This window comes from Bison bison, unplaced genomic scaffold (genome assembly GCF_000754665.1).
Source record: "Bison bison bison isolate TAMUID 2011002044 unplaced genomic scaffold, Bison_UMD1.0 scf7180017864144, whole genome shotgun sequence".
NCBI classification, from domain to species: Eukaryota; Metazoa; Chordata; class Mammalia; order Artiodactyla; family Bovidae; genus Bison; species Bison bison.
Window position 1 is genome coordinate 1,151,749 of NW_011494716.1, and position 20,974 is coordinate 1,172,722.

The window sequence follows — 20,974 nt, forward strand, 5'->3', positions numbered from 1 at the left end:
CCCTCTCCTGGCTCTCCTGGGGGTGTTCGTGTGTTTGGGGTGGGTGTATCCATGGTGGTTTTCACTCTGGGACTTTCCATCCACCCGGAGTTGAGGTCCACTGGACGGGCCCCTCCTAGCTTGCCCACAGCCTGAGGCTTCCTGCCTGCAGGCGCCTCTCTGGGGCTGTGCAGGCCCCCGGGGCCCCCTTGCCTGGGCCCGGCTCGAGCTGGGCTGTGGGCCTCCTTCGACTGCTGTGAGTGGCCCTGTCCAGGCCGAGTCCAGGCCACAGGAAGTGGAACCCACCCGGGAGATCACATCACAGTGCAGCGTGGGCGTCCCGTCGTTTCCTCCGACGGGCAAATGTTCCGCTGCCTGGAGCTCAGTGTGCGTCCTTCCTGTGCCCTGGCCAGCCGGGCCTCGGCTCCCTGTGGGCGGTGGGAGACGACAGCTCTTCATCACTGGCTCCTTTTCAGCCAGTTAGCTGGACCTAGTCCCTCATGCCTGATTTGGGTTTAATTCTTTCAGTCATGCTGTCCCAGGCGCCACCGACTATCTGGATGTAGTGGTCTTTCCTACAGGATGTAGTAGCTGGTTTAACTGCCTTTCCATGCTCTGCACTCAGTTCAGGCTGTGCCTTGAGCCTGGACAGGCCCACTGCTGACTCCTGCTGGCCTCCAGGGATGCCCCGGCCAGACTGCACAGGCCAGGGTCTTCAGGGTCTTTGGCCCCCAGGCCCACCTTCCCTGGCTTCACCAGCTGGTGGCTTTTTATCAACTGTAATCTCTCCCTCAATGCCTCCTTATCCACCTGGAGTTGGTAGTGTTATGGGAGTCGGGATGCCATCTGAGGAGGGAGGCTCCCAGGATCCCCATCCCCGACCCTGGACTGTGCACCTGAAGCCGCAGGGTCTCCCAGCCAGCCAGCGACCCAGGTGAGGACCTGGTCAGCTCCCTCCTGCCTGACTTCATCTCGTTCCCCTAACACAGCCCACAGGGGAGGAGGCCTCAAGCCCTTCATCCAGGAAACACATGGTAGCTTCTTCGGTCTGATCAAGCGGGGATCTGAGCCCCGGCTTCTCTCCTGTCACCCGCCCCCAAGCAGCAGACACGGGGAAGGCCGGGTCCTCCTCTGCCTGGTCACGGATTAGGACACACAACACATGTTCAGGAAGCCCCATTTCACCTCCCCAAACGCTGCAGGCCGCTGAGGCCCAGCTCACAAACCCCTCTTCCGGGAAGCTGTCCCTTTGGGCCCCCCAAGCACTGACCCTCACAGCCTCCACCAGAGGTGGAGGTGACCAGAGGTGCCGGCCTGTTCCCACTTCTCCACAGGGCCCAGCACTTGGGCCAGAGCAAGCTTCACAAACTCACCCTGTTAAAATGCAGATTCTGACCCAGGGGGACGGACCCTGCAGGTGGGTGGCCCGAGCCTGCAGTTAACAAACCAGCGGGGGAGCATAGAGGGCAGAGCTCAGAGCCTGCTGAGGACTCTTGACTGAGGGCGTGTGGGTGGGCAGCGTGTGCGTGAGGGAACAAACCTCTATTAGTAATAACCAGCAGGCCTGGGTGCCCCAGAGATGCAGACAACGTGTGGGGGTGCTGGGGCCCCCCTCCCACAGCCCGTTACTGGAGTGTGGCGTCTAGAAGCTTTCAGTAAAGCCTTTATGTTTTTATTGCACATCATATAAAATGAACTGCACTGTACTTGAAACAGACGAGACATTCACAAGGACGTAGAGACCAAACTTTTCTTCTTTTTTGGCCCTCACCTGTGTTCCACAGCTACCACACGTACTGGCAAAACCAGGTAACAAAGAACTGTTTATTTGGGGGCTCACACGCTGTGCTGGCCTTCGGGACTGTTCAGTTTGGAGACTGCTGGTGACAATGACAGGTGTCTGGGCAGGATAGCACCTGGAGCACCTGGAGCCTGTGGACAGTCGATCTGCTGGTGGAGGCCCAAGGACTGAGAAGGAAGACGGCAGGGGCAGGCTCAACCTGCCGCCTGTCTCAGGACACGGACACCTGTAACTGGTGGACAGAGGGGAAGACACGCCCGACTCAGGCCTCACCCTGGCAGCTGGCAGTTGCCCATCACCCCTCCTGACACACATGGAGACAAACAGTGGGCACCAATGGGAGGGGGGGCGGCTGGGCCCTAAATCCAGCAGACCACTCTGAGGATATTGAAAGCAGGCTGTTCCAGAGCAGTCACTCATAGAGGGAGAGTGTGGTCAGAAGACCCGGAAGCACCGTGGGGGCCTGGCCTGTGGATGGACAGGGGCCGTAGGCCCTCACAGGCTGCTGACGGCCGGGGCTGGGGAGGGAGGGGCGGGCCTGCGGGCTCTGCCCCTCTTCTTGCCCGCGGGCTGCCGTCTCTTGCCGCGGGCTGCAAGCTTCTCCTTGCGGGTGGCGGCCGTGGTGAAGGTGATGCACTGAGTGTCCAGGAAGTCCAGCAGCTTCCCCGAGGCCACGTGGATGCCCTGCTGCTTCAGCTCAGCCTGCAGCTGCGCCAGCTCGAGGGGCTGGTATAGCAGGACCTTGCGGTAGAGGGCCGGCTGGGAGCGGATATAACGCTGCACAGCCTCCTCTGTGGCCGCTGCCCGGACAGCTGCCTGAGAGGCGCTGATCGCCTCCTCGCCCGCCTCTTCTCCCACAGACTCCAAGGCTGCTCCAAACTCACAGGATGAGCTGAAAAGCACCAGACAGTAACACCTTGCAACACCCCTTCTTTCCACCTCCACCCCACGACCAGGAGCCTCTCTGCGGGCAGGAGTGTGTGTGCCTGCATCCCCTGCGAGCCTGGCATGTGGCAGGGACAACCCTGGGGCGGCAGGAAGCCCCAGGCTACGTCCTTGGCACTGTAACTGCTGGCCTGAGCGGGACCACACCCTCAGCCCGGATCTCATGCCGAGGGCAGCCGCACTAGGCTGGCCCCACCTGTGGGCGAGCGTGTGGGAGCCCCAGAGGTCTGCCTGGGAGGCCCAGGGGGTTGACCTTTAACCCCACCGCAGTCTCCTGTCGTCCAAAGCCAGAAGGCCACTGGGATTTCTGAGTGTCGGCCGTCAAGCCTCGCTTATGCCAGCTCTCAAGGCTCAGGGTCAGAGGGCTTACGAACACTGGCTGTGTTCTCACGCGGTTACCTCTGTGAGCTGCAGCAGCTGTCCCCGCTGTCCACAGAGGTGGCCGTGGACTCCTGCGAGGCCGGGAGCTGGGCGTCCCCACCAGGGTCCAAAGGCTCCTCCTTGGCTGGTGACATGCTCAGGGCAGAGATGCTGCCACCAGGCTGCTGCTTGTGATGTTGGGGGCCCTTGGTCTTGGCAGGTCCCTTTGACCTCTGGGGAACGCGGCCAGGAGGAGCCTCCAGCTGGGTGTGGCCAGCTGCCCTTGAAGCCTTAGAGGTCTGGGTGGTGTAGGTCTGGCTGCAGGGAGCCTCCAAGGGCAGCTGTGAGGACTGGCCCTCGTCCTCGGAGTCTGACTCCAGAGTCTGGTGAGTGTACTGGAATATCTCCTTCAGTTTCAGGACCATCTGGCGTTTGGGCAGAGGGCGGACCCCAAACCTGAATGGGGAAACAAGTGCACTTCAGAAAGAGCAAACAGTTAACAACAAATTAAACTGGTGGCTTTGTGTACTTGAATCTTAAATGCCTGACTCATAAGCATTCAGAGCTCAGTATCCATCCTGAATACCCACAGAGCAGACTCAGGAATATTCCAGAAGGACCACACTGTGAGTTGTGAGTGGTAGGGTAGCAAGGACCTCCCTGGGGCCCAGGGTGAATAGTGGAATTCACTGGAATGTGATAATTGTGATGTTCTTTTAAAAAACCGGGTCCCCATCCTCAGACCGTTAAGGCAAGAGTCCCATTCCCACCCACGTGGCACGTGGAGGCCTGTCCCCAGTGGGTGACCTGGAGGAGCATGTTTCTCAGCCCTGAGTCACATGGGGAACAGTAGGTGAAGAGCCAGGAGTCAAGCACAGTCCCCACCAACCAGAGGCTCCTGCCACCAGAGCCCAGAGCGGACCCCCACAGCAGACCCTCGTTCCCCACTTAGCTGAGCCTGGACACACACTGGGGGGAGGGTCTGCTCGGAACAAGCTTTCCAGAAGGACACCGACCTGTCCAGCTCTTTCTTCAGCACTGGAGTCTCCATGATAGAGTACCTTGGCATTGGGGTTATGGGCACTTTTGGGGGCAAGTTCTTCTTCCGATCAGCACCTTCTGGACAGAACAAAAGAAACACGTTTCAGTAGGAGGGCCTCTTCTGACTCTAGAAGTGTCACCCACTTTGCTCGAGCTGCCCTCGCTCTGGGAGAGTGGTGATGTCCACCCTTCCCCACTTGACTCTGGCATCCTGTCTTTCCATCAAGAAGCATCACATGGCACCCGGGGAAGGCCAGGGCTCCGCGGTGCTGACGCTGCTAGGGGCTCAAAGGCGGGTAAGTGGGGGCCAGGGGTTGGGCTGAAGGGGCAGTGGGGTGACTGCTTATGGGGACAGGATTTATTTTCAGGTGATCCTGGAAATCGGACAGTTGTAGAATATTGTATTAAAAGTACTGAATTGTACATTTGAAAGGGTGAATTTTATGGTATGCAAATAACATCTTAGTAATGCTGTGTTGTTTTTTTTAAATCAATATTTAAAAGACAACTTAGGGACAATTTAGGTACATCTGGACTTCGGTTCTTATCCTTTTTATGAGCATGGAGGCCTTTGAGACACCAATGAAAACAACAGGCTCTGTCTCCTGAAAAATGCACAAGGTTCTTTATATAACTTCAGAGAGTCTGTCACCCCCGTGAATCTCCCCTCAGATTCTAACACACCCTGGTCTCAAGTCTCCCGAAGTGGTTCTCACACGCCACCTGGGCACCTGTTAGAAATACAAATTCTTGGTCACAGCCCAGATCTCCTGAAGCAGCAGCTCCGGGGTGGAACCTGGCCTAGTCTTCTTTTGAGATGAAAGTCACGTAGCTTTTCACGTGAACCTTTCAGCAGCACTCAGACCGTTCACAGTGTTGTGCAGTCCCCACCTCTTTCTTGTTCTAAAACATTTCATTCCCCAGAGCAAGCTCCATGCCGGTCTGTCCCCTTTCTCCGCCCCCACTGCCCCTGGCGATCACTCATCTACTTTCGGTCTCTGTGGACCTGTCCATCGGGGCAGTTCATGTAAGTGGAGTCATACGGCGTGGCCTTTTGTGTCTGGCTTCTCTCCCTGAGCACCGTGTTTTCACGGTTCGTCCATGTTGTAGCCTGTGTCAGAGCTCTGTATGGCTGAGGAAGACTCCACTGTTGGGATGGATCACCTTTTATTCACTTATCAGCTCATGGACACTTGCACTGTTCCTACTCTTTGGCTGTTGTGAATAGTGCTGCCGTGAACATGAGTGTGCAGGATGTGTTTGAGTCCCGATCTCAAGTCTTTGAACGTTGGAGCGCAGTGACCTGGTGCTTATGGCAACTGTTTGACTATTTGAGGAGCCACATGTGTCTGCTCTTAAGATAAACCTGAGAGGCTCGTCACAGTCTCCCTGAAGTGCTGGTGAGGTCTTCTGGAGTGGGGCCACAGACAGGGGTCCTTAACAGGTGCCCAGGTGAGCGCAGGATCCAGGCAGCTTTAGGACTCCCCCACTTACTAGCTTAACAAGTGTGTGTTTTGACAGCAGGCCTTTCCTCCCTAACCATGGAGGTCAGGCAGGCAAGGGGAGGGCTGGCCGCCCCTCGCTGTCATTATGACTCTTCATGCCCCTTAGTGTTGAAACAGAGACAAACACCGTCCTAATACTCACGTGGTGTCTGTAACTTGTGTGTCCTCTGGGCTCCATCTGTGCGCGGCGTCTGGGGCAGAGGAGGAGCCTCTGAGGACCTCTGATCTTCTTCGTTCCAGTCATCCCACAGAGCTGAGTTCAGAAAGCTCTGCCGGTGGCTCCTAGGGGAGCCGGCCCCAGAGGACTTCTCTTGAGACTTCCTCCGGCCAGTGTAGCTCCCTCGGATGGGGGTGGTGCCCAGCAGTGCCGGGGAGCGGCAGTCCCTGCTGTCTGGGGCGCCCTCTGCCCTGCTGCTGGGGCTGCTGGTGCTCAAGGGGCCTGTCCGCTCGAGGTTCAGGTGGTCAATGGGGATCGGTGAGAGGGGCTCCATGTGCCAGCACCAGTCCTCGGCTGGAATCGGGGGGTCGCCGTCCAGCAGGGGGCTGCTGCTCGCCTGTTGGGAGGCTGCCTCCCGCTCGTCCTCACTGTCCTCTACCTCCACCACTTCACCCGCGGGAGCCTGAGCCACCGGGCTCCGGGCAGCAGGCAGGCACCTCGGGAGCTGCCCGGGGAGGTTGGCGAGGCCTCCTAAGATGGGCCGGGGAGCCAGAGGAGAAGCACACGGGCGGCATCTGCGGCGGGGGCTGGATGGGCTGCTGCAGGCCTGCCTTCTCCCGTCAGAGCCTCCAGGAGCGGCGGGGCCCAGGTGTGGGGACGACGTCTGGGGTACAATGACGGAAAACTTACTCGTGGCTTCGGGTTCGTCCCTGTTCTCTAACAGGGCCCTGGGCTGGGGCGTGGCCAGCGGGTCTGCTGGTGGCCTGGCCCCGAGGCCTGTGATCTGGGTCTGTGAGGAGCAGTCGCAGCTCCTGCTGGCCAGCGGGGTGGCGGGCACGAGCCACGAGGTGTCTGTGGTGCTGTCGTCAGTGCTGGCCCCCAGCCGCCCCTCCACTTCCTGCGGCAGCCGGGCCCGGCTTCCTGGTGGGCTTTGGGGAGGCTCCTGCTCCGCGTCGAGGTCGATGATGGAAAACAGTTCAGAGGACTTGGCACTGACTTCCAGAACTTTCTTGTCTTCTAAGGGACTGTTCAGAAATGACTTTGCTTTGGTTTGCTCCAGCTCCAGCTCTTCATCTGAATCCAGTAACAGGATCACCTCGTCTTCTCTGTTCACACTGCAGGAAGAGGTCTCAGGCCTGGAGCTCTGGCGGTCAGGTCCTGACCGGGTTAGATCCATGGGTGGAGATTTTTCTGAGAAGATCAGGACCCCTTTACCTCTGCGTTCCAGTGTGGAACTACATTCCTTGTCTTTCTGGCCTGGGTCCTCACACGATAAGGGAAGGCGCCTGGCTCTCTTTGGCTTCGGTGATGAGTTCTGGGAGGCCATGCTGGAAGCTGTGCCCTGTAACTGGGGTATCGGTGGGGACAGGTCACTGGGGCAACGAGGGTGGGGACGTGTCTGGCGAGGACTCCGGCCTTGATGGGGCTGCGGTGGGAAGAAGCGTGAGCGTGAGGGGGGTGCCTGCTGGTAGACAGGGGGATGGAAGCCCTCTACCTCCCTTTCTTGGATGGTCCTGTTTCCTTCTTCCCAATCGCTCGTCACCCGGGAGAGTTCAGGGTATCCAGCTTGAGGTGACGAAAAAGGCTGTTGAATGTTATCATCATCAGCTGAGCACAGAGGGGCGCTTTCCTGCCTCTCTGCCCGGCCCTGGGTGGGGCTGGAGGAGCAGGGACGAGCCAGTGCTCCCTCTGGGGCCTCTGCTTTCTCTCCCCCGTTCAAAGCCCGGTTGCTGGGGGGCAGGAGTGTGGACTGTCTCGTGTTTCCCCATTTGGCCGGGGTCTCATCTCTTCCTTGCCCGGATGATTCCACCTGCTCTGCATTTTCTGGCTGTTCTTTATCCTGTTCACTTGTGAGGATTTCCCCCAAAACTGGACCGTCTTCCCCGAGCAGGTCGGCTTCTCCCTCTGGCTCTGGAGCTTTCTCCCCCTGGAGCAGCTTTCGCTGAGTAGCCGCGAATTCATAAATTTCTTCCATCTCCTCCTCGTTGACCTTTTCTCTGTCTTCTTCGTGGCCCTCAGGCATCAGCAGGTCCTTTGCTCCCTCCCCCTCACCCAGCCACACAAAGTGCAGGAGCTCTCGGAAAGTCTCCACTCTGCCGTCAGCGTTGTCTTCCTGCTCCTTTCCCTGTCCACCTTCTGCATCCATCACAAAGGGCACTTGTTCGCACAGGTCAACAAGCTCACTCACCCCAAACCTGCAACAGGAAAGCCATGCGTCACCACCCCCTGCGCAGAGGCAGCGCCCTGGCTCAGGAGGCTTGGGGCAGGAGTCCTCCCGGGTGGGACGGCCATGACTCTCCCTGGCCCTTCCCCACTCCCCTGCAGAGACAGTGCCCACGTCCATGCCCAGCAATGCCCCAGGCCACTCAGCTCTAGAAACAGCGTTTGGGGAGGGCCCGCTAGCCCCGCTGTGCAGCCTGAGCGTGGGCTGAGAGGGGACCGCGGGGTTGGGTGGTTCTATGACCGGACCCAAAGCACCGGGACACACACACGGGGACGCCCAGGCCAGTTCGGGTTAGCCCGGACACGTGCGCCGGCCTGCCTGGTGCTCTGCCATCTCATCGGCACCTCGGAGACGCCGGGGGCCAAGCCCGCCCCTCCCCAGGTTCCAGCCCAGAGGTGGAAGCAGGACACGGGGGTGGGGAGACCAGGCAGCTGCAGTGTCAGGGGCGTTAGAGCAAGCATCCTGCTGACGTCAGCCTTCTGGGACTTGGAGGGGTGGCCGTTGGGCAGCTCTGGTGGTGGAACCACCGAGGGTGGCAGGGCTGGGGGTGGGGGCTGAGACCACCCCCTCGTTACTCCCAGAGAGTGAAAGCCACTGGGCTCCCCTCCAAGTGTTCCCTGCGGCCAGAATCTTGGTCAGTACACCCTGTTCAAGGTCACCACTGGCCATAAACTTGGGATTAAAAGGTACAGGAAGGACTCAGCCCTGATCTCTCATGGGCCATCAACCAGATAATCCCTGTCGGTTACTGTCAAAAAACGAGAAGTAAGTGGAAAGAATAGCCCGGACCTCTGGGCCAGAGAGCGCAGGTCAGCGGCTAGCTGGGGAGTCAGGACGGTGTCGGCAGCATAGAGGTAATGCAGGAACGCCTGGGCGGCCTCGGCGCTGACGTCACGCAGCAGCACGCGCTGGCGCCTCAGGTCACCATCCTCTTCGGCCAGGAAGGCTTCACTGTTTATCTGAGGGACAGATGCACATGGAAGAGTTACTGATGGGACAGCCGTGACCCGGGGCAAAACAGGCCTCAGGAGGTCTGGGCGCCTCGGATCTCGGCCTAGGATGGGCATTAGCCAGAGTCGCTCCATTTAGCTGACCAGGAATTCTGCAGGTTAGGGCACAAAACTTGTCTGTTTCCAAAGTCAAGTCAGCGATAGAGGCTTAAGGAGCCAGTTAGTCCTCTGTTGACAAACCTATCAAAGGCACTAGAACTCTCTGACGAGACTGACAGCAGTTTCCGGGATTCTGTGACACCATGTTCAAGTCCATGACACGTTCAAGTCAAGACGTGACAACACAGAAATGTCATAGCAGCTCAGCCTTAAAGAGGTCAGTTAGGGACTTCCCTGGTGATCCAGTGGTTAGGACTTCACACTCTCACTGCCAAGGGCGAGGGTTCAATCCCTGGTTGGGGAATTTAAGACTCTTCAAGCCACACGGCATGGCAGAAAAAAACAGAAGGTGATTATAAGACTTTCCTGATCTGTAAACAGAGGAAAAGGAAACAGTTCTGGGGAAAACAGGATTTTTATTCAACGGAACAAGGAATCTGATGTTTCCCAACCCTGAGCTTATCTCCTCATAGCACTTCTTGACTCAGACCTGTCTTCTCCAGGGAAGCACAACCTTGATGGCATCAGAGGAAGAACAGGTCAGAGGCAGTGGGTGGAGAGTGGGGGTGTGGGGAGGAAAGGGGCAGAAGACAGAGGGAGAGGCTGGGGACAGAGGAGAGGGTGGGGGGGAAGAGGGGTGAGAGGGAGGGGAGGGAGGAGGGAAAAGAGCAAAGGGGGAGCAGGCCGCCTGGCCACGCACTTACATGCTGCATGAGAAGTGGGCATCGGGCGTAGAGCACAAACTTGTGGGCATAGAGCACCTCCCCACTGTCTATCTGAAACTGGATGTCACTCAGGTGAGGGTTGTTGACCATGGCACTGAAGTCGGCCACCAGCAAACCGAGGGCGAGCTGAAAGGAGAGGGGGAGAGTGGCCACTCCCACCTGTGGGCCCCCGAACCGTGCAGGTGCCCAACAAATGGGGCGCAGGCAGCCAGTCAGGGCCTCCTGCCTCACAAGGTCCAACGTCGGGCTCCACCCTGAAGTTACCTTCAGGCCCTCAGAGACAGGGAAGAGCAAGACCCAGTCCTTTCTCAAGTTCTCTGTCACACCCAATTCCCTGGCCTAGAAAGGAGACCCGTCTCCATGGAGACGGAGGCCCGGCGCGTGGAGAGGCATGGGTGACGGCCTCACCAGGACGCGGTGGCAGCGTCAGCAGCTGCTAGGTCTCCGCGAGGAAGCCACCAGCCCAGCCGGATGTGACAGGTGGGACCTGAGCCCAAGCAGTTGTGGGGCCGGCTGGGAGGAGTCCATGTCCCTTCTCTGACATCCCAGGGAGAACTTGGTGACAAGCGCTTGGCTGATACCAATGTGCTCACAGGATGACACCTTCTCTAAGGAAAACCCAGTTTCTAACCCAGAAAATCACCAGTACAGAACATGAACTGTTAGCTGGAGGCCTCCAGGACTTTCACGAGTCAGTTGGTCAGTCCCGTTGGCTGGATGAAGCACCCTCACAGAGCAAGGGTGCTCCCTGGGCCCCAGGACAGAGTAGGCTCCTGGGGCCGGGCTACTGAGGTGCCCCTGGGGTTCAACAACGGAAGGGACAGAACCTGGCTCAGCTCAGAGGCTGTCAAGGGGCACCCGTGGGCTCTGCAGGGGCCTGGAGGCTGGCTGGGAGCCGGCCGCACTGAACATACAACAAGCATTGCAGCCATGACCACGGAGCTGCGAGCAGGACCAGACATGCTCACCGAAGCCTGGCCGCCCTCCTCCGGGTACTTCTCCTTGGCTGGCAGGACAAACCCAGTCAGTGGAAGGCCACCGAGTGACAAGTCCATCCCTGAAAGGATTTGCAGGTTAAAATCATCAACCACCTGGGAAAGAGCATCATCCAGCTGACCCTAGGACGTCGTCATGGGAGGCAAACTGCCCAGAGGCCACCTGCACCGCCACCCCTGCCCAAGAGTTGTACTCGGGAGAGAAAGCCAAAATCAACCCTCACGACCACTTGCTCTGGTGAAGGCTCTGTCCTCAGTCAAAGCTGGAGGAAAACTGACGGACTCGCCTGAGTCACATTCACCTTTGAGGAGAAAGGAAAGCACCCAGAGAGACCACCTCCTCCCGCCAGACAGGGTGAACCAGGCCTATGGACCCAAGCGGCCATCGCGGCCCTGGGACTGGGGCAGGGAGGCCCTGAGGGTCGGGGTCTCACCTGCAGCCCCTCCTGAGCCGGCCAGGTCCCTGCTGCACGGGCTGGCGGGCAACCCCTCTCCCGCCAGCTCCAGCAGATCCTGCAGCGCTTGGCGCTCCCTCTGGCTGGCAGAGGGTGCTGGGCTCCGGAGGCTGTGGCCCACGGGGTGGGTGCGGGGGGCAGAAGGGGGTGTTCCCACACTCAGTTCTGGCAGCTTGAGTGGCTGTGGCAGCCGCGTGGGCTCCTGTGTGAGACCCTGAAAGAAGTAGGTGAGCCAGAGTGAGCATGTGGCCTCCACCACCTTGAGGGTCCTTGGGGAGCGAGCCCCAGCCAGAGCCACTTGGGAAGCTTGTCGCCGTTATCCCTGTCAGCAGGCACCTGTCTTGGCAGGGGCCACGCCTGGGGCCTTCGCATCCACAAAAGGGGCCCCCGCCCTCCTAGTGGCATCTAAATTGCTTCAAGCAGGTGAGTGCCGATTCCACACCTGTACACAGGCCTGTCTTGTTCCTGGGTCCCATCATAGGCAGATTATACCAGTCCAGGGTTGGACCTGGGACCCTGCATTCTGAACTCTCCAGAATCTTAACACATTTGGAAACCTGTGGGCCTCCCTGTTCCTACTGTGTGAACCGTCTGGTTGTTGCAAAGACAACACAACAGACTCCACACCACGGTCCTCGGTTTCCTCCCCTCCACGCTTGGTGCCGCAGCCGGAGCCTCCACCCTCTCCCCCTGAGCCCATCTGCCCCACTGGAAGGGAGCACACCTTGGCGGGCCACTGCGGCACCAGGGGAGGCACCAGGCTGGCCGTGTAGAAGGACTCCAGGGCCCCAGCCCCGGTCAGGGCACTGGCCTCCCACAGCAGGCTCTGCGCCCCCCCGGGCGGTCGCAGGGCCCAGCTGCCCCTGGCCAGCTCGTCCTCTAGAATCCTGCTGGTGGGGAGCGGCGGCGTGCTGGACGGCTCCACCCCCTCCGACAGGAGCTGGGCCACGCGGTCCTCTATTTGCCGGCCCGTGGTCTCTGCGTCCTGGACTAACAGCTGTGGTGGGGTCGTGGGGGCTTTCTTCTTGCGGGTCTTCTTCTCTGGAGAAAAAACAGAAGCAGCATAGAGTCCTCCTCCCACTGGGGACCCCAGGGGAAGCTTCGGCAGCTGCCTGCAGCCAGGCTTCTCAGCACCCCACTCAGCTGCCGCACCTGCTCCTAGCCTTGTCCTCTCTGCAAAAGTGTTCCCCAGCCTGAGCGCTGCCGGCACCGCCTTCTGCTCCGTCTCCGAGCGGGACAGAGCTGTGGCCACCAGCAGGTCCTCGGAGGGCTCCTCGGGCTCAGTGACCTTCCGCCTCTTCCGTGGCTCCTTCTTGGTGGTGGCTCCCTTCCGCTTCAGACAGCCAGCTCCATCGCTGAGGCTTAAATGGCAGCCAGACCGAAAGGTGAGTGAGGCTAGAGGGGTGAGCAGTTCCTGCTCTGAGGGTCCCCACTCATCCCGGGAGGGCTGGACCCCTTCTCCTCTGTGTGGGGGAGTGAGAGGAAAGGGGTAAACATGGATTCAACATACAGAAGAATCAGCACTTTGTGTGCTCAAACTGTTAGGGACAGGAGGATCTCACGAAGGACTCGTGGAAACCAGTCCATGCCAGCTGGTCGGTTCAAGAGCCTCTGAGGACGGAGCGCTGTCCCCTCCCGGTCCCTGTGGAGACTGTGCCCAGTTTCCTTCTGAACTGTTTCATCTCCAGAATCAGCGCTCTGTTGTCCTCCACCACTACAAAAGGCCTTTTTCTTTTTTTAAAAAAAATCAACATACTTTGATCTCTCTTCCTCTTCCTTTGACTTACCTGGGTGCCGGAGTGCCCGAGGCGCCCGCGGGCTGAGCCCCCTGCAGGCGCACAGCCTGGAGCAGGAGCTGCGGGCCGACCTCCATCTTCACCGCACACTGTTTCAGGTGACTGATTCTGCTCTTCAGGGTGAGGAATGGCTTGCCGCAGATGGGGCACTCAGGGATCAGAGGCGTGGGGAAACTCAGCGCCTTTTCAGCCTCATCCAAGCACCTGGAAGAAGACGGCAAAGGTGGGACCACCCTTCCCTGGCCACGTGATTGCAGACAGGGCTCAGGTCAGCATGGTTGTGCTGTGGGCCAAGGCTTGCTGCCCCCACAAGCTGGTCCCTCCCCACAGCCTGCAGTCAGCCTCCAGACACTGCATTTAGGTTTCTGTGAGCAAAGGTGCCTGAGGAAAGCAAGGATATATTAAACACAGAGTCACTAGAATCAGCATATGACCCAGCAACCGAAAATAGATACTCAAGCAAATACATGAAAAGTGTGTTCACAGTAGCTCTATTCACAGAACCCAAAAGGTGGAGACAGATGTCCATCAGTGGATGAATGGATGAACAAGATGCGGTCCATCCACACAGTAGAATATCATCAAACCATAAAAAGGAGGGAAGCACGGAGACAGCGCAGCGTGGATGGCAAGTGAAAGAAGCCAGACACGAAAGGCCGCAGGCTGTGAGTCCACTTATGTCTGGAACAGGCAAGTCTCCAGAGACAGAAGGCAGGTGAGTGGCTGCCAGGGGCTGAGGAACAGAGGGAGATGGGGCGCCTGCTTCATGGGTCTGGGGCTAACCGTGGTGACGGCTGCACAACTCTGAATGCGCTAAGTAAACCCGATTGCACTGTTCACTTTAAATGCCTGAATTGTATGCTACACAAATTCTCTCTCAAGCTGTTTAAAAAAAAAAAAGCAAGGCTGGACCAACCCTGATACTGAAGTACTAATCTCAAGACCCCCCCTGGAGCCCTGGAGATTCCACAGGAGCCTTGAAGCTGGTCACACCTATGGGCGAGGTGAGCACAGACAGGTGACGGCGGAGCTGCTCCTACCGGTTCACATGCTGCTGCCTCCGTGTCACATTCATGGCTGAGAGGTTCTTCTGACAGATCTGGCAAAAGAATAACCCCGTCTCCTCCAGGCTGTCGTCGGGTGTGGATGCCTGTTCCTGCCCAAGCTCCTGCTGGAGGGCCAAGGCCACTGCAGTGTCGCTTTCTGTGGTGGGGACAGGGCGCCCATACCCTGCGGAGACACAAGGACCCATGAGGACCAGCTCGTCCTTGGACCTCGTGGAGCAAGGACACTGGGTGGGGCGTGAGGAGCCCAGACCCAGCCCGGGGAGACCGGACACCAAGCAGGGTACTCCCTAAACTTTTAACAGGTGCAAGGACCCCCAGGAAGCTCGTTAAAGTGCAGGTCAGGAGGCTGGCACTCTGGGGGGCTAGGTGGAGCCTGAGACTCTGCATTTTGGCCAACTTCCAGGTGAGGCCGCTGTGGCTGGTCCAGGACCACTCTCTGAGCATCAGAGCCCTGAAGAACTTGCCTTTTGTTTCCCATTTCTGCTAAAGTGGCAACCCTGGGCATCCCAGGATTGTAAGGCTCCTACTCCAATGAATCCTAGCTTTCCTCTTTAAAGCTCAACCTCTCCTACGGCTCTGACTTTTTCTTGCCCTTCCAGGTCAGAGTCGAATGCTGCTCTTGGTTTTTCTTGGCATCAGACCAGAGGATGGACTGATTCTAATCTTGGGATGGTGCCCAAGGCAGCCGTGCCCACTGTTGTGGCCCTGTTATACCTGATGTTGCTGGAGCAGGCCCTTGGCACCCACACGGGATGTGCCCTGAGAACAGAGCCAGAAAAGCACCATACTTCATTTTGGTCCAGTACTTTTTTAAACAAAGCAATGGTTTATCTCTCCTGATGATTACTGGCTATGATGTGAAGACTGATGGAAACAACTCAGTCACATGCAGGGCAGGGGCTGGGCTCATGCACTGGCTGAGTGACCCCTCTGCACCCCTTGGTGCCCTGTGGACCAAGGACTGATGCCACATCACTGCGTCACCTGCGTGGGCCTTTGGGGTGGCCCAAGAAGGCTCAGTAGTCCTGAGGTGAAACCTGCAAGTAAATACTGGGAAACTACAGATTTACTGGCTGTAGCTCTGTCAATACTTTCTTCCTATTTCTTTTCCTTTTGTGTATTTTCACCAGGGATGAGGATTCCTGCTGTTTAGGGGATAAAGCACCACGGACAGTACGAGCCTCCTGGGGTGGTACAACATGCAGCATATGGCACTTCCCTGCAGGAAGGGGTTACATGACATGAGGCAGAAACCAGCAAATCCAGAAAGTGGGGAGTTTTAAAAGACAATTGTCCTGGATTTTTTAAGAAGTCAGTATCACAAAAAACAAGGACAAGATAAGAGACTGTTATAGAGTCTAGACCAGAGAGACTACTGAGCCACGGCTATAAGCAGCGTGTGACGAATCCCTGTTCAGGAAGAGTTCGCTACAGAAGCGGTCCTTGGGGCAGCCGGGGAAATCTGAATGTGCACTGGACAGCAGGCAGTGTTCTGGAATCACGTGTGTTTATGGAATTGTGGTTATGTAGGAGAGTCTAGGCGTGAAGCATCATGATGTCTGTGACTTGCTTTCTGACAGTACGGAAGTAGTGTCCATTTATAGAGACAAAAGAGGTGTGGCAGAATGTCCACTGTTTGTTAAATCTAGGTTGAGGGCATAGAGATTTCATTGTAATATGTTTTTCTGACTCTTTTGAATGAGAAAATTTTTCTAATAAGTCAAAATGAAAAAAGAGGAAGTGGTACCTTCTCAAAGAAGCTAAGTGAGAAATGACCCAGGGGACCCTCTTTTCTCTGGCCAGAGTGGCAAAGGCAGAGCATGGGGCAGAAGGCCCACCCCTGGCTGAGAAGGCAGGCTCCTTCCTGACCCCTTTCCCCCAACATCATCCCTGTTGGGAAGACAGCGCTTCCTTCATACCGTTCGCCGCCATCACATCTTGAGGGCCCTTCGGGACATTTTCTTCAGGTGCAGCCTCGAGCGAGCAGCCTTCGGAAGCATGTTTTAAGCGCTCGGGGTCTGCTCTCTTGAACTGCTGCATTCGCTGGAGCACCAGCTCTGCTGCCCTGGGTTTGGAGGGACTTGGCACCGTTGCAGTCAGACAGGAGGGAGGTGGCTGCAAGAGGCTGTCCACGGTGGCCTCTGGCAAGGAGGAGAACATTCACATGCGTCAGTTCTAGCAGGAGAAACCGAAGGTTCTTCTAGTTCCAAAGACCTCAGATTTCAAAGGGGTCCTTTACTGACTACATTAGGTGTAACTCTAAAGTACTGATTGTTTTTTGGTAGCCTCACTGTTTGCGGTGATAAAAATACCCCTGCCATATGTATCTGTGATGGGAGGGGGCACATTTCTGAGGTGATAAACATGTTCTAAAATTAAGTGGTGGGGATGGCTGCACAACTCTGTGAATAAAGTCACTGAACCGTCCACTTGAAAGGGGTCAATTTTATAGAATGTGAATTGTATCTCTATAAAGCTGTTACTAAAGAGTTATTAATGACAAACACATATCTTTCTATGTCAGAAGTTCTCCTTTAACTTGGTGTCTGAAGATGACCTCTGGGGGGATCCATGCAGCCCCTGATGCTGCATGTCACCCTCGCAGGTGTGTTTTTGGGGGGAGCAGTGCAGTGTTCTGGGGGAAACCAAGCATAGCTTTCACTATACTCTCAAAGGCGCGTGAAAGACCAATAACATTTTGGCAACATTAATGAAGCCTTACAACAGTCTCTGTGAGCTAAGGCTTTACCACCACTGCACTGGGGAGGTCACGCTGACCACATAGGTAAAAAACATTATTTAAGATCAGGAAGTGATGGTGAGAAAAATTTAGAAACAGAATTCAGGAGTCCAAAGATCTTGTGCTGTATTATATACGCAAGGCTGGTTTTTAGTTCTGCATGAAGAATGTATGTTAAGCATGTGGTTTAATACACCAGGGCAGCAGGGTAAGCAAGTTGCTTTAAACAAATAAACAGAAAAGAATAAAAGGTGTTTGGAAGAGATAGGAAGGACAAGAAGATTCTCCTGGACTCAAACCCACATGGCATATGCCTTCTACCTTCTCAGCAGCCTAAGCAAATTGGCTTACCCATTGCAACTTACCCACTTTGGAATGAACCCAAGAAAATGAGAGAAGTAGCATTATTTTTATGTTCATGAAAAAAAAAAAACAAAACACAAACTCACGTTAACTGCATGATGTAAACGTTGACAGGAAAATGAAAGAGCAGATGGCCCCAAATATATCATGTAGAGAATTCATACAAGGGTAATGAATTTTTTCTTAATGACTTTTGTTTAAAACAAGAATCAGCAAACTATGGTCTTGGGCAGGCTGCCTATTTTTGTAAATGAAGTTTTGCTGGAACACAGCCCATTCAATTATACATCGTCTAAGAAGTAATTTGGGACAGAGACTGTATGGCCGGCGAAGCCAAAGAAACTTACTAGCTTTCAGAAAGTTTTCTGATCCTTGGTTTAAAATGGTGCAAATCACCTCTGGTGTCCTCTCTGGCAGAGGTTCTGACTGGTTACCTGTCTGGGTGCTCCATGCGCTATCCTGGAGTACAGCAGAAGTGTGTACACCTCCCTCGGTGTTTTCAGGGGGAGCTGGTTCAGTCTTTGACCTCTTGGGTGCCCTGTGCTTTTGAGTCCGCGGGACCGGGCCGCCAGGGCAAGTTTTCCTCTCAGCGGCGCCTTGCGGAGTTTTGCTCTTAGAAGCCGTTGGTTTGGTCCTTTTTGGTTTGCTTCTTATATGGGTGCCATTGGAGGCCTTTTGTGTCTTCTTTTCCTTTGACACTTCCTTGGGACCATTCTTTTTCACCCTTTGGAAAAAGCTGGCACAGAGTTCCTGAAAGTCATCATCTGACTCATCCATCATCTGACGGGTTTGAAGGCTTTCAGGCTGGTCTTCGGAGAAGTGAGGGTCGATATGGGGGCATGTGCACAGGTGAGAGAGTGAACCCAAGTGTGAGCCTGGCCAGGCCTCATTCACACTGGAAGCTTCATTATGATTCCTCGCTGCTTCTCACTGTAGTACCTGGAGAGTTTGCACAGTTGAGCAGGATGTACTGTTCCCTCCCTCCATAATGATGTCAAATGTCTTTCTTGGACTTCCCGGTGGTCCAGTAGATAAGAATCCACCTGCAAATGCAGAGGACATGGGTTTGATTCCCAGTCTGGGAAGATCCCACGTGCTGCAGAGCAACTTGGCCCGTGGGCCACAACTACTGAGCCCACGTGCGGTGACTACTGAAGCCCGTGAGCCCAGAGCCTGTGTTCTGGAATAACAGAAGCCACCACAATGAGATGCCCATGCACCGCAATGAAGAGCAGCTCCGGCTCACTGCAACTAGAGAAAGTCCAAGAATGGTGAGGACCCAGCACAGCCAAGAAAGATAAATAAATAAATTTTTTAAAGTGTCTTTCTTCAAACTGAACCTTTGTTCAGCACACTGAAAGCTTACCTTTATTAAAGTTCACATCTGAGAGGGTCTGTTGTCCAGTAGACGCCTCCCAGAGAGAATACATGTGGCCCTGGTGCTCAGGTGATTCCCCAGGATCTCCATGGTGATAAAGCACATGTGGTCCATTTAAGTTTTCACCTGAGAAAAACCAAAAGCATTTAAGTGTAATTAGATAGATATTGTCATTTTATGTCATTTCTCCCAGGAAGGTACAAGAGCATGTGGAGTATGGGAAAAGTCTTCAGGGTAACAATACCCCTGTCAAATACTCAGCTATAGCCTGGTTAACACAAACTAATCATCCTACAGGTTACCACAAAGCAACAGGGGAGAGGGACCTAAAGACTTGTCAAAGCATGTTTTTCCATGGGCAGAAAGATGTATGCATCCTGGAAGAGTAACCAGAGTCTGGGGAGTGAATCCCATGAAGAGCGGTCACCACAGAATCAAGATGGTCCCTGAATCCAGAAAAACGATCTCTGGTCCAAGGCCTTCAGGTCTCAGAGGCTCTATGAGCAAGCAATATAAGAGAGAGAAAGAGGGAATGTGCACCTGAACTCTCAGGAAGAAATCAAAGACAGGAATACAGCAGGCTCATCCTTCATTGACAGAACCAATTTTTCCAAATCAGAAAAAGGTCACTTTTCTCTATTCTCACCCCAGCAACTCTCCTAACTCACGTGACCAGAATGCTGCCCACGTGCAAAGGCTGGGCCTTACCGGCATGATTATTTATACTGGCACAGTTTAGTGGAGTTTTGAAAATCAAAACTGAATAACCCCATGGTAGTGTTCATTTCAGATACCATAAGGCAGTTTCCACGGTCCAGGTAATCCATTAATCATCTAGTTTTCCAGAGTGGGGCAGACACACACACCTAAAATCTACTTTGCATGGCTGGCTCATTTTCATCTTCCATCTCCTTAGAGAAGCTTGTTTTCTCAGTCTTTATCTAATTGAATCCTCTCCACTCCCATTTATCTTCTATCATCACACACTGTTTTCACAGTGGCGTTTATCATGTTATAATCACATGTAATAGATTTATTGAATGCTTACTGTGCAGGCAGCCATCCCAAGTGCTTTACAAGTCTAACTAGTTTAATATTTACAACAACTCTACTAGGTAGGACCTATTGACACCCCTTCTTTACAGCAAGGAACCAAGCACAAGAATGAGAAACTGGCTCAAGTTCACACAGCCTTTCAAGAGGCAGGCTGGGATCAAATCCAGGCAGTGTGGTTCCAGGGCATTAGCTCTTATATTTTTATTCAGTAGCTTGTTTTGTGTCCCCTACTAAGCTCAAAACTTCACGAGGGCACGCACTCATTTTGTATTCTCTTTGGCTGACAAGGTGCCTGACTTAACGGTAATCTGTTGAGTTTGGTACGATCGGGAGCACCAGAGAAAGTGGTGGGAGCGAAGGCTGCACAGAGAAGCAGAGATGCGTGTCTGAGTGCCTGGAACGTCAAGCCAAGCAAACTGTTGGACGTGGTAGCTGGAGCAAACTCCAGCCTCCACACGGCCCTGAGTCGCGACATCTCTGCCGGTATTAGTCTAAAACAGTGTATCTACCATAGGCGCTCTATCGGTATTTGCTAAGGAGTAACGGATCCGAACGAGACGGCAACTCCCAGAGGCCCGGGGACTCTGCCTACCCAGCTTGGTACCTACCGCGGCAGGGCTCACTGCAGACGCGGAAAGAATGAATGGGCAGGTGAGGGGCGGATCCCCCGCCTCCCCTAACCCGGTGACACACGGGTTGCCACCTGGGGAAGGGCTGCCAAGGACTTTGGTGGCTACAAAGGCAGATGGCGAATTCCGATCGCCAGTCGGACGCCCGGGCCGTGACCCATGGGTATCCGGATCCCCCCACCCATCTTACGTTCAGACAGCCCTGGCCCCCTCTACCTAAGCCCGGCTCCTGCCTCTAACCGCGGCTGGGGGCGGGCGAGAAAGGCTCTTTTCTCTCAGAAGAGCGAGAAAGGCCTGAGGCGGCAGGACCTCCTTTCCCCGGTGCAGACTCCCGGCCCCAAAGCCCGACTCCTCCTACCTCTGGCGCGGCCGCAGGACCTTCTCAACGGCGACCCAAGCCCCTGCGCATGCGCGGCGGATAATTGCGGCTGCGCGGGCGCAGAGGGATCCTGGAGGCTCGCGTCCCATCCTGCTTTGCGGCCGGGGCGCGCGACTAAGAGCGTTCTTCCAGCGCGCCGGGCAGGACCAAGGCGGAGCGCGGCGCCAGAGGACCGCGCCCCGAGGTTAGGTAGGCGGCTCCCGGCGAAGTCTACTAAGTGTTGAGGAAGAGTCGAGGTGAGTTTCGGGCTCCGCCGCAGTTTGAAATTTG

The 20,974-nt window shown here is 55.7% G+C and overlaps 1 protein-coding gene across 4 annotated transcripts; it reads right to left on the reverse strand.

The window, feature by feature from the left end:
* Window positions 1–1,786: 1,786 nt before the first annotated feature.
* Window positions 1,787–20,751, reverse strand: SLX4 (SLX4 structure-specific endonuclease subunit). Of its 4 annotated transcripts, none has more exons than XM_010840391.1 (16): window positions 20,684–20,751; window positions 18,629–18,766; window positions 17,697–18,305; window positions 16,079–16,300; window positions 14,133–14,322; window positions 13,084–13,296; window positions 12,449–12,657; window positions 12,021–12,337; window positions 11,276–11,510; window positions 10,815–10,903; window positions 9,826–9,972; window positions 8,802–8,971; window positions 5,774–7,983; window positions 4,102–4,201; window positions 3,125–3,541; window positions 1,787–2,672 (listed from the first exon to the last, which is right to left on the reverse strand). In XM_010840391.1, exons 3-16 carry the CDS (start codon window positions 18,040–18,042, stop codon window positions 2,276–2,278), a joined length of 5,262 nt encoding a protein of 1,753 aa, XP_010838693.1. In that variant the 5' UTR covers window positions 18,043–18,305; window positions 18,629–18,766; window positions 20,684–20,751; the 3' UTR covers window positions 1,787–2,275. The 4 variants fall into 4 exon arrangements, with proteins under 4 accessions (XP_010838693.1, XP_010838689.1, XP_010838691.1 ...); XM_010840387.1 differs by having other exon boundaries at window positions 4,102–4,204; XM_010840389.1 differs by lacking the exon at window positions 20,684–20,751 and adding an exon at window positions 20,542–20,668 and having other exon boundaries at window positions 4,102–4,204.
* Window positions 20,752–20,974: the final 223 nt, after the last annotated feature.